Source organism: Diuraphis noxia, unplaced genomic scaffold, assembly GCF_037042655.1.
Source record: "Diuraphis noxia isolate RWA-SAM2 unplaced genomic scaffold, SU_Dnox_SAM2 contig0001, whole genome shotgun sequence".
NCBI classification, from domain to species: Eukaryota; Metazoa; Arthropoda; class Insecta; order Hemiptera; family Aphididae; genus Diuraphis; species Diuraphis noxia.
Window position 1 is genome coordinate 14,151,288 of NW_028301711.1, and position 13,180 is coordinate 14,164,467.

Genomic DNA, 13,180 nt, shown 5'->3' on the forward strand with positions numbered 1-13,180 from the left:
ACATTTGACAAATGATAAACGTATAGATTTCCCAATAATTGTAATTTCCCTTAGGTATGCACGTCGTCTTTATATCATTAATTTTAGATAAAAGATAATAATATGGAGCTCTCCGTTCGTCAAATTGTCAAGGTTATACAAATACAGACTGAAATAAAAATAATAATATTATGTGTTTCGTCGAAATAATAACTACTTGAAAACACGCCACGCGCCGGGTATACCAATGTAACAATATAATTTTATAGTAATATTATTACTTAATATTTATACATAAAAAATCTGTCGTCAACAGTCAATTCAGTCGACACTATTAATAATTATTAACATAAATAATAATATTTAATATTGTAATAATAATTATTTACTAATGTCTTTAATTCATTATAAATATATGTTTAAATATATTAGTTTCCGATTAACAGTCGAACAGTACGGTCGTTTATACTTTATATTGACGGTTTAGTCGCTTATCTGTGTTTGGTTATTATTATTTTTTTTTCCGATTGTATTGGGTATAACGTTCGTTTATTATTATACAAACCGAAATAACAATCATGAATTGTAATAAATGTTTTGATAACATTATTAAGGATGATTGTTTAAACTTTTCTACATGTAAAAAAGAATTTCATTATTACTGCCAGCGCCAGGGCTATAATGAAACAACATTTAATAGATTGTCGAAAAATAGTAAATCTAGGCTCATCTGCTCGGATTGTAAAATTAATTCTGAATCAGGTATAAATACTTATAAACATAATGTTACCTTATAAGGCTTAACTGATTCCGTCAATTTTATGGGCAACAAATTTGATGAGTTCAATAATACTGTTTCCAAATTACTGAATGAAATGAAGGAATTAAGAGAAGAGAACCAAAAAATCTCGGAAATTAACAGGAACTTATTAACTGAGGTAAATCTTTTAAAACAAAAAGTTGATGATATTGAGCAAACATCACTTGAAAATATGGTTGAAATATCCGGAATACCTACTTCTAAAGATAATGACTGTGCCAAGATCGCCGAGGAAATTGCCACCAAACTTAATGTCACAATTCAAGTGGAAAAAGCAGTAAGAGTTCCTATTAAAAATAATCAATTTTCAAAAATACTCGTATGGTTAAGTCATAAAGATATGAAGTCAAATCTCGTCAAAAAATGTAAAAGAAATCGTGATTTATTTGCCAAGCAAATTAATGCAAATTGGTCCAGCACTGTGCGAATTTTCATCAATGAACATATAACCAAGGTTAGAAGACATCTATTATTCAAAACAAAAGAAGCTGCAAGAGAAAAATTGTACAAATATGTTTGGATAAATGAAGGTGATATCTTAGTACGCAAGGATGACCAATCTAAAGTTTTTCGTATAAGGCGGCTCTCACGCCGGAGCAATAGGCAACGAGCAATTATCAATTAACAATAGTCAACAGACAATACGTATTGCCTCTAGCTCTCAAATAGAAGCAACGCAGTAGCAACCATGTCATCGTCTGATGAAGACGACGTTTTATTATTTTGGTGGAATTTAAAAAGAAAAAAAAGAAAAAACGCAAATATTGGATTGACCCAGCGTTTAAACAGCTTGTAAAATATGGTGCAAATGTCTATGCAGATGAACTTAAACTTCATCCATTGCAGTTCAAAAGCTGTTATAGAATGAGCCCAGATACATTTCAACAACTTTTGAATTTAATTGAACATAGTATAACAAAACGTGATACCAATTACAGAGAAGCTATAAGTGCAGGAGAAAAATTGTTAATAACACTCAGGTAATGTTAAATTTTAATATTTATTTTTATTTAAATGCTATAACATACTATTCAATAAAGGTATGGAGGTAATTTTGTACTGTTGTCGGATTATTATTAATTCGTTCGTAGTCTTCTGAATGCAAATTTTCCAACTGTTGAAACCCGACCGTCCCCGCAGGTGGCTCAGGACTCAATACTGAATATGAACTTCCGGAGTAGCTGGATAAAAGTCGTTGAACTTATGAAATAGTGTTCTGTGTAGGCGAATCGTCCCAAATTGAATCTATAGTATCAAGTGTTCTTTTCTTAAACTGCCTTTTCTGATAATCTGTCATTTTAGATATATCAAGCAACAAGCTTTTTAAAAAATCAAGATCGCTATTATTTTTGTTCGTCTGAGAATCTTTTTTTGAAATAATATAATCCATGACGCACTTATCAACCTCATCCGTCGTTGTTTTCATATTACTCAATGCGCGTTTTTTTGTAGTATTCGGAGCAGTAAATTTATCTTGTGACACATCTAGATTCCTTTTTTTATAACTTTCTTTTGATGTAGATTGTGGTTCATCGTGTACATCGCAAGATACATCGCTAATGTCTTGATTAATGTCTGTATCTACAATATCAATGTCACTATTTTGCTCGTCCTTATCTTCGGTATCTTTTAAATTGCTACTTTGAGGCTTAACCTTCATGAACGGAAGAATAAACTGCATGACATCTTTCAAATAATAGTCTTTAGATCTTTTATTATTGGCAGCACTTCCTGATGGGGTTTTTTTTTATACTTCGTGCAAAAGCTGTTCGTAGATTTTTCCATTTTTCCTTGCATTGTACTTCTATTAAAATATAATATAACATATTATAATTTTAATATTATGTTATTCTAAATTTATATTAATTTGTTATAGATATTTGGCTACAGGATGTAGTTTTGTTGCTTTGTCACATATATTCATGAGAGGGGACAATACAATAGGAATAATAGTGAAAGAGTGCAGTGAAGCTATCTGGCGACTTCTTCAACCTTTATACATGCCTGTTCCAAATGAAGAAACATGGAAGTCGATAGCCAAACGATACTACGAATTATGGGACCTACCCAATTGTATTGGTTCGGTAGATGGCAAGCATTGTCGTATAAAAAAATTTGACAAAACCGGTTCGCTTCATTACAATTACAAAAGTTTTTTTTCCGTGGTGCTCATGGCATGCGTGGACGCCGATGAAATTTTTACAACCATTGATGTAGGAGAAGCAGGCAGGCTTAGTGATGGTGCTGTTTTTAGAACTTCTAATCTTGGGAAACTGTTAGATAGAGATAAACTTCATATCCCAAAACCAACACCAATGCCTAATGATGCTTTTGATTTTCCTTTCTATATGGTAGGAGATGAAGCATTTCCTCTCAAAATAAATCTCATGCGGCCGTACCCTAAGCGAGTTCTTGATAATGAAAAACGAATATTCAACTATAGACTGTCACGTGGACGAAAAAGCGTCGAATGCGCCTTTGGAATGTTAGCGTCAAAATTTGAAATATTTCAGAGACCAATAATGTGCCACGAAGATACTGCAATCAAAGTTATAAAAGCAGCATGTATTCTACACAATTTTATTAAAATGGTCGAGGGTCATTTTTCAGTTCCTCAAATCAGTAAAAATCAGGAAAATCAATTTACTCGAGAGATGTCACCATCAACCAATAACCATTGTAGTAATAAATCTGCCCATGAATTAAAAGATTATTTGAAAAAGTATTTTTTGAAACCAGAAAATGCATTGCCTTGGCAAGAAAATTACACTTTATAAATTTATTAACTACTACTATAATACTACTATACTATTAACTTTAATACTACTATACTATTAACTTTAAAATAAATAAAATATACATACCTGATAATTTAAATTCTTTTCCAATTGCATTCCAAGCCTTTTCAGTCGCGTTTCTTTTACTGTGATCATCCCGAGTGAAATCATAAATACATGGATACTGGTCAACGTATTCTACAAATTTTATGTTCAACACGGATTCATCACACATTTTTAATTTAATTAAGAAAAATTGAAAATGAGGTAACACAATTGTACCATATAATAATAATATACCAAATACGAAGCTCGTATGGGTACATTTCTACGGCTCCCCCAATTTGGAATTTTGAAATTCTGTTTGTGCACGAATGTGCACGAAGTCCGATCGTTTGTGCACAAAAGCTGCGGAATCTATCCCTAAATCAAATTTGGGGGGCCGTAGAAACGGCAGCCCCCCGATTTGGAACTTTGAAATTCTGTTTGTGCAGATCGTTTGTGCATCGCTTGTGCACAAATGTGCACGAAGTCCGGTCGTTTGTGCACAAAAGCTGCGGCGTCTATCCCTAAATCAAATTCGGGGAGGAGGGCCATAGAACCGGCAGTCCTCCCGATTTGGAATTCTGAAATCCTGTTTGCGCAGATCGATTGTGAACGAATGTGCACGAAGTCCGGTTGAAAAATTAGAACTTTTTAAGGAAATAAGTTTATCACAAAACAAAATTACAATACGTGATAAAAATATAGGAAATACCATACTTATACAGCTACAGAACAAAGCAAGGGAGTTGAAATATTTTTTGTCAGCATTGGATATGAGTATCGATATTACCGATAACACCCAGTTGCTAATAATTATTCGGAGCATATTTTCAAATACTGAAAACTTTACAAGTGCTTAACATAGACAACTTTAAGCTCAGTGGATCACGTTAAAAATATTTTAAGATGTACAAAAAATTTACAATTTTAAAAAACTCATAACTCGCTCCAAAATTAAAATATAGTAAAAAGATCAAAAAGTCGTCAGTTGTATAAAAATGAGAGTTCAGACCGCGCATCCCCGCATCCATGCATCCGCATCCGCATCCCCGCATCCACATTCCCGCATCCGCTTATCTTGAACCCGCCGCCCGACTCGTCACGTACACGATGTATCTCCCTCCATGACCTCCCCGTCCACCGTCCTCGCATTTGCTGGCCCTCCTCGTCACTCGCGTACGTACGCGACGTTACCCCACCCCACATCCCACACCCCGCATCCCATCACCGCCGCCACCACCTGTCGCATACGTGTGTGACGTATATTTACCCCTCCCTCCACCCGTATCACATGACTGATACATATTTTGTATATTTACCCCTCCACCTGAACCCATCTACTCATCACGTGACCGATACATATTTTATATATCATCCTCCACCTTCCCACTACCTTACGATCCGTTATGTGAGCTATATATATTTTATCAGTTATCAATTACAGACTCTTGTCTCTTAGATATACTTAACAACAACAACAACAAATTAAAATATCTATTAATGAATAACACAATAATAACTGATATACATAATGATATTTGTACCTTCCCACGAAATTGTATCATACTTCAAAAACATTACCGTTTAATAAACAATCTAAAAAAATACCTATTAGTGAAAATGTATAAGTCGCGTACACACTGTGAACTCTTGTCCCTTAGATACTATACTTGACTACAACAACAATTTAAAAATATCTATTATTGAATAACATATTAATTACCAATCTTTAATATAAAATGTCGTTAGTACTAAAGAATATCTTAATCGTTTGTACGTTATACTCATAGATATACGCGACAACAACATCAGTTTTGGAAAAATACCCATTACCTAGTGGAAATGTCTTAGTCGCGTACACATAGTGAACTCTTGTCCCTTAGATACTATACTTGACAACAACAACAACAACAATATAAAATGTCTTAATCGCTTAAACGGGAGGCTTTCATTTGGGCGAATGACCCAAAATAACATGTCGTTTGGGCGAATTTATACATATCATTTGGGCGAAATTTTCAAGGACCCCTAATTTATCTAATACATAGTTTGGGCGAGCCATAAATATATATTTATATAGACTAATAGGTTTTCCTTCCCATTTTTAGGACTCTTAGGGCCAGTTGTAACGTCTCTGATTAAAGTTAACCGGAGTTTAATCGGCCGAATTTGCATGGTTAAATATCTGTTATCAGCTGATTAAGCGTAATCGAAGTTTAACCGTAGACGGTACAACTGGCCCTCAGTTAACTCTAACTGGCATGGTTAAAAATCTATTATATTATCATATATATATATATATATATATATATATATATAATATTTATTATATTAATTAAATTTTAATTAATAAATGTCACACTTCAGTATGTGATTATAGATTTATAGACATGTGCAAAAAATGAAAACCCACACGTCTTAGTACAATCTAACAAATTATGATTCATTATCTATATTTGTAAATTGGCGTATAAATACCAATCAGCCGAAACGATATAATAATAATATTTAGCTGTAGTAAATATTATAAAAATTATTGTAGACGTAGGTATGTTACTTCCATATTATTCAATAATTTATAAATACGCCTATTTCTCGCCCAAATGATATATGCTTTACCCAGGTAAATTTTGGATTATTCGCCCAAATGAATGACACCCGCTTAAACGTTAGATAGCTCAATATTGTATCTCCCACCCATTAATGGACCCGTCGATAGACACTTGGCTCTGTAAGAGCCGACATTCAATCAGTCTGTTCTTAGTCTTACACACTTGTAATTCTCCTTTACGTTTCAAACATTCTTATAAATTGTTCTGAACTTATAGTTTTTTTCAAGTCTTTAGTGTTTATTATTTTCCAAGTGTTTTATAAAATGTTAAGTGTTTTTATTATCATAATTTTATTATTTTAAAAATCTTTTCTAAAAAACATGGCTGGTTCAATCACCGACAACGCTACCTTATACAATAATAAGAAGAAGGCTTTCACTTATGTACCACCATCACCTCCGGCTGAACTCATCGAGTCTACATCCTACACGATAGACTTTACAGCTAGAAAATTTATAATTGCCGGTATCGATCCAACAGATCAACTTCAAACAGTTGTTATTTTATTAACATCGTCACGTTATGTGAAAATTAGTATAGATTTTCTAAGACGGATATTCTCGCTTATGGGTAACGTACTATCTTTTATATTAGACACATCACAAAACTATAAGCGAACCACATTTCTCGAAACCGATGCTTATAAAATATCGAGTATGGTGTATAACGGTTCAAACGTTCTGGTAATTGAATCCAAGACTGAAGACGGGTGTAGAGTTTTATTAAGTCGTTCAGATTTAATAAAACTCCAGGAATTAGAATGGTGTATTACTGCTAGTATTAAAGAAAAAGAAGAAAAAATAAAACCCGAAATTATGAAACAAATGGATGAATATAAAATATATTTGACTGAAAAGTGTTTACGATTGGATTCAACGCCTAAAAATTTACTGGAAATGGAAATTTACGTTCGTAACATGGAAATAAGACAGAGTATGACTGCACCTCACCTCAGCCAAATTAAAATGTTTGCGGCTGCTCAAATAGCTAAACAATGTATGGAATACCGGAACACACTAAATCCTAAAGTAATAATTTAATTATATATATTATTTCGTATATAAAATATTAAATAACATTTATTTTTATTTTAGTTGTATAAGGATTTCCATGGACTGTCGTCTCTATCACCTAGCTATTCAGAAGTAATGAAAGGAATGAATAGATTGGAAGAAGAAATGAATGCAGAGGATGAAATCAATCCGTTGGAGAATGACAATAATTTAGTTAAGGTAATACATAAATGTTATATTATATACAATCATATATATATTTAAACACAAACTTTTTTCAGTGCGGGTATTCACCGATATCATCAAATTATTCTCCAGACAAAGAAATATCAAGTATACAGAAAAATTATGATATATCTACTCTAGCTAAGGTAATTTATAAAATATTTGTCTTCATATAAAAATAATATTGTTTCTATTAACAATATAATATAATACGCCGCCTCCATCTCATATAATATATTATATTTATATAAATTATTATTTTGTTTAGCCTATCGATGAGAACAATGGATCTATCAGTCTACCACCTCCAACATTCGATGGGTACGATTCGGATAATTTTGCGCAGTACCCTCCGTGGTTTATTACACCTAGATATATACAACCTTCGTCAACGAGTGATGCAGTTGACGAGAACGATGGTCCAACTGTTTTCGTTCAATCACCTCCACCCTCACCATCATTCTTTAACAAGTCGGCAAAAAAACGGAGCGCTCAACACCCAACACCATCCCGTAACGTAAAGCGCAGATTATTATAATAAAATTAAATAATTTAGATATGTAGAATAAAAATAAACATGATATATAAAAAAGTATTTTTATTTATTAATATTAAGATTTACAATAAATATTTACAAGGTTCTTACTTCACCATTAAATGGATTATAAGTTATAATTATTAATATTAAGATCTACAATAAATATTTACAAGGTTCTTACTTCTCCATTAAATGGATTATAAGTTATAATTTGATCGTGTAATATTAAGCAATATGCAGAAGTTGAAGCTGGGAACGCTTCGTCTGCTTCTAGTTCAATCCTATGGTCTACGGTTGACATTTTCACGTTGTCGTTCTGGCGGCTCATGTCAACAACAATAATTGGACACAGATTTTTGAAATCTGAACGGTTCAATAGAGGTGTTACTTCGTTATAACCATAGTAAGATTTCTGGAACTCGGCATATGCGCGATATAATGTAGCCATCTTATTCTTGGTGAAGTCGCATTGAAAATCTTCATAGGGAAATACTTCTGAGTTTAAATAGACCTTTACGTTTTTAATTTTACAATGGTCGAAAAATGACATTGCTTTATTCGAGCTATTTTTCCTGTCGGTTTGAAATCCGATTATAACATATCGAGGCTTTTCTAATTTGTTGGATGTCTTTACTTTCCACGAATGCGAAGTGTTTTGAGGTAAAAATGGATATTCACACAGTTCCCACGATCTAAACGTACATGTTAGAGGTTTCTGATTGTTGATTACTTTCAACAGTCAAATTTTTTCTTTATCACTCACTTTCACTATAGGCATTATCCACAATATTTTTGTTATGTTTATTTTAACGTCTTTTAGTTTAGGAGTGTCTTCTATCTCATTATTTTTAAACTGTTTAACAGCATTAATATCGATCGAAGCTCTATTTAAGATAAGTTGTTGGTTACAATTTATTAAAATACGTTTATAATCTTCGCAAAAACCAAACAAATCTTTAAGATTAATACATCCATTAAAATTTCCGTTATCGATAAAGTCTTTATTACCATTTTTAATTTCACTATCCCAGACAGCATTATGATGCGATATAATATTTGTTTTATTATACGAGCAATATCCTTTTAATGTAGTCGAAATACCTGGGTTAACAAGTTTTTGAATTTGAGTACCATTTATTTCATATTTCATTTCAGAGAAAAGAAATGCCAGTCCATTGTTTATAAATCGAATTTCGTCAGTTATATCTGTAGGTTTATTTATTGTCCCCTCAATGTAAATATAACTCTCACATGGTAAAGTATAAGACTCTGTGTTATGTAAAGCAATACGGACCTTATCATTATTAGAAAGAGCGAACGTTGAATAAGGTAAAAAAGAATGATATTCAATTTGAGTTATCTTACAATCATCGGTGTATCCAGCCGTGACATTTAAATACATATCATCCATATTAAATTGCGTTTAGCGAACGTAGAAAAGCCAAATTATCAGCAGTTAAACTATGTTTGACATACAATTTACGTTTAGAATATTTTTTTTTCTTTAGAGATGTTACCTTGTTAGTGTTATTAACACGACTAACATGTTTTATATTTGCATACGTATTTATATTATGAAATTGCAGCCCCATAATATTATCATGAGTCTTGAATTAATAACCGTATTGATACTGGCTCGCCTCGCAGATCGATCAACTCGTTGTTCTGATTTTTTAAAATTATACTTTCGTGCGTTATAGATGTAGAATTAAGAGGGTAAAATACCAAATGTGATGGTACCTCTATTATTTTATAGCCTGGAGGTACATTTGGATAAAACTCATGTATTGTATGACACTGTTTACCGTTGACAAATGAACCCATAACTAGGTTTGAATCGATATATATACAGTTTGTTGTGGTAATATTGACTAACGAATCTGATTCGTGATTGACATTAGCAGCATATTTACGATTTTTAAACCCTAACAACTGCCCTATACTATTTGCCATGGAAAAATCGATAGTTTCGCTACAAAACATTGTACATTTTAATGTATTATTATCTGCTCTCAACTCGAATAAAGTATCAGTGTTATGTAATACACGTTTTATAGCCTTCTTAATTTCCATCAATTCATAAGAGCCAGTAGGAATACCGCTATTATTATTATTATTATTATTATATATGAAACCAATTTTATTACACTTTTCGTTTACATTAGGAATAGAATTATTCGTTTGAAAACCCAACAGTCCGATTTTTGCATTTTTACTAACTTCTATAGGTGGGAAAAAGTCGCATGATAATTCGCTTGAGTTCCCCGTTAAAGTTATAGTGTACATGATAAAAATTTTAAACACAAGTGTCCACAGTTTGTTGTATTATATTTCTGTTGTTTCTCGTAATTATATTCGATACTACAACTGTTGAAATATTTCAGTAATTCTAGCGGAGGGGTTAAGTTTCCGTAGCTATCAAAATATTTAACTTGATTTCCGATTTTCTTATACGCTACCCAATGAATACCTGTACCTTTGTCGATGTCTAAATTAACTATAGCCGACTCTTTATATTTTGGTCGTAAAGGCAACCTGTCTCTAGAAAATACTCCAATGAAATGAGGAATTTTCAACATGTCGACATATTTTATAATCTCATAATCGTACAACGCTCTATCGGGTAACGTGGAAATTAGTTTTTTGATCTAGATTTCTTAACTGATCCGCCCTTGTATGGTGCTAGGTATAAACCTTTTCCTTTTACGATTTTATAAGAACCGCCCTTGTGAGGTGTTAGATATAAACCTTTACCTAAATGAATAGGAGTGCTTTTACTAGAATTTAATTCGTTCACTACTTTTACTATATTGCTGACACCTCCGGTAAGCGCGCCTAATGCTGATAAACCAGCAAAAATAGGTATTAAAGGTAAAACACCACCCTTTTTTGGTATTGGTATAATTCTTGGAGTTTTAGTCTTCTTATTTATAGATTTTTTAGATTTTTTCGCAGACGACAGACATGTTCTTACTAATTTAGTTATATTATTTTCATTCATTTTATTCTTGATCGAATTTTTAGCAGCCGAAACAATTTGTTTAAATCCGCAACCAGCACCCATCTTACATTTGACTTTCATGGCTGTAGTAACCAGCCAAGACGCCGCTTTTTCCTTAATACCTGTGTTTTTAGATTTAAACACCTCCCACGCCTGATTTTCCAATATTTCGTCCGCTCTATGTCTATCGGTGAGAGAATTACTTTCTTCGTATGCGATATCGTGAGCTCTGGCCAACTCGTCAAGACTGTTTATTCCACGTTCTCCACGTGCTAATCTTTCTTTTAATTTGGTTCCAGGGCCAGCAAATCTATAACAAATATATATGTATATATATTTGATTTAGATCAGATTTTAATAATAATAATAATAATATATCATAATGACTTACCTATAACCAGGTAAATGTAATTCCACGGGTAAATGATTAATAACAGAGTTAATAAGACCAGAGCCCTTATTGTTGTTCCGCTTACGAACGTGAGACATCGTGTGACGCTTTCACTGACAATACATCTGTATTTATAGCTAAAAGTTTAAAAATGCGATTTATTGAACAAGAGAAAAAAATTCGAATTTATAACATTGATACCCCTGATACAATTCAGCTTAGACATGGTGTGCTTTTTCCAAATACAATTAGATCGTTAGTGCTTGGGAGCTCGGGATGTGGAAAAACAAATTTGATATATTTTTTACTCGTTGACGAAAACGGATTACGTTTTGAGAATGTTTATATATACTCTAAAACGCTGGAACAACCAAAATATAAATTACTAAAACGTATAATTGACAGTATTGATGGTATTAACATGTACACATTTTTTGAGAATGATAAAGTGATTCCACCCGAGAAAGTCTTACCAAATTCTATTTTTATCTTGGACGATGTTATAGGCGAACAACAAAACGTCATAAGAGAATATTTTTCTCGAGGTCGTCACAATAAAATTGATATATTTTATCTGGCTCAGAGTTATTCAAAAGTGCCTAAACAGTTGATACGTGATAATGCTAATTTATTAGTATTATTCAAACAAGATGAAACCAATTTAAAACATATTTACAACGAACACTGTTCAGGCGATATGACATATATACAATTTAAACATTTTTGTGTGACGTGCTGGAACCGTGACAGGTTTGCATTTATTGTTGTTTGTAAAGATAGCGAACGTGATAACGGACGTTATAGATTTGGATTTGATACATATGTGGTTATATAAGACAGTATACAATAATAAATATTATCATTTAAAACTTAATCATGACGGAAGCAACTACTGTATTAGATGAAGTCGTTAAAGCTAAGGAAAGTATAAAACGTAAATATATAGCATTAAAAACCGGTTCATATAATGTTCAGCAATTAATGTCTGAGACATTAAAACCTATTATTGAACCTTTAAGTAAAATATCAAATAAGCCTCAACTCATACCGAATAAAGAAAATATTAATTCGAAAAACTCAATTGACTATCAGCAAGAAATTGAAAATTGGTTTCAGTCTACAGACTTGGATAAAACCTACGGTCCAAAAAAACTTCCAAGCGGTAATATTATTTTGGGTGGAAAAGAAGTAAAATTCCTTGAAAACACTATACTTATTGATGGTGTTGTTTACCCATCAACCTCGGGACTTATTCAGTTATTATTTTTGAAAAATCCATTAATTTATACTGATAACGATTTAGAGGTATATAAATCTATATTAATTCAAACATCGGCACATTTATCATCAGATGGTAAAAAAATAAAAAAGACTGGCTCTAAATATTCATCGGATATTAATATATTATTTACCTCGTCTGTTGGTGGATTCTCAATGAAATTACAAAAAAATAACTTAGTGTATTGGGATAATCCAAATGAGTTAGTCGATCGATTACGTCTACTTCTCGCGTCCAAAGCAGCTGGTAATACAGGTGTTTCAAACGAAATAATATCGATTTTCGAAGAATTACGTGAAGTTGGTCTTATAAAACGAATACCAAATGTCTAAACGGGAAATCGCTATCGAACTTCACAAGCCAGCAAGGAAAAATTTTAGTAGACGTAGAGTTATCGTTTATGGAAAAAATGATTTATGGCAAGCTGACTTGGTTGAAATGATTCCATATTCAAAGAAAAATAAAAGTTACAAATACATTCTAACAGTAAGTTATTGACT

The 13,180-nt window shown here is 32.3% G+C and overlaps 3 protein-coding genes and 1 pseudogene across 3 annotated transcripts; 2 read left to right on the forward strand and 2 right to left on the reverse strand.

Annotated features, from left to right (window-relative positions):
- Nucleotides 1–800: 800 nt before the first annotated feature.
- On the forward strand, nucleotides 801–1,424 carry LOC149059839 (uncharacterized). Its single transcript, XM_089226409.1, has one exon. The coding sequence runs from the start codon at nucleotides 801–803 to the stop codon at nucleotides 1,422–1,424; it is 624 nt and encodes a 207-aa protein (XP_089082535.1).
- A 402-nt stretch (nucleotides 1,425–1,826) lies between these two features.
- LOC149059840 (uncharacterized) lies at nucleotides 1,827–3,811 on the reverse strand (annotated as a pseudogene).
- A 2,667-nt stretch (nucleotides 3,812–6,478) lies between these two features.
- Nucleotides 6,479–8,009, forward strand: LOC149059841 (uncharacterized). Its single transcript, XM_089226414.1, has 4 exons — nucleotides 6,479–7,261; nucleotides 7,328–7,465; nucleotides 7,528–7,617; nucleotides 7,740–8,009. Exons 1-4 carry the CDS (start codon nucleotides 6,554–6,556, stop codon nucleotides 8,007–8,009), a joined length of 1,206 nt encoding a protein of 401 aa, XP_089082540.1. The 5' UTR covers nucleotides 6,479–6,553.
- A 166-nt stretch (nucleotides 8,010–8,175) lies between these two features.
- LOC149059842 (uncharacterized) lies at nucleotides 8,176–9,420 on the reverse strand. Its single transcript, XM_089226420.1, has 2 exons — nucleotides 8,773–9,420; nucleotides 8,176–8,724 (listed from the first exon to the last, which is right to left on the reverse strand). The coding sequence occupies exons 1-2, from the start codon at nucleotides 9,418–9,420 to the stop codon at nucleotides 8,176–8,178; spliced, it is 1,197 nt and encodes a 398-aa protein (XP_089082546.1).
- Nucleotides 9,421–13,180: the final 3,760 nt, after the last annotated feature.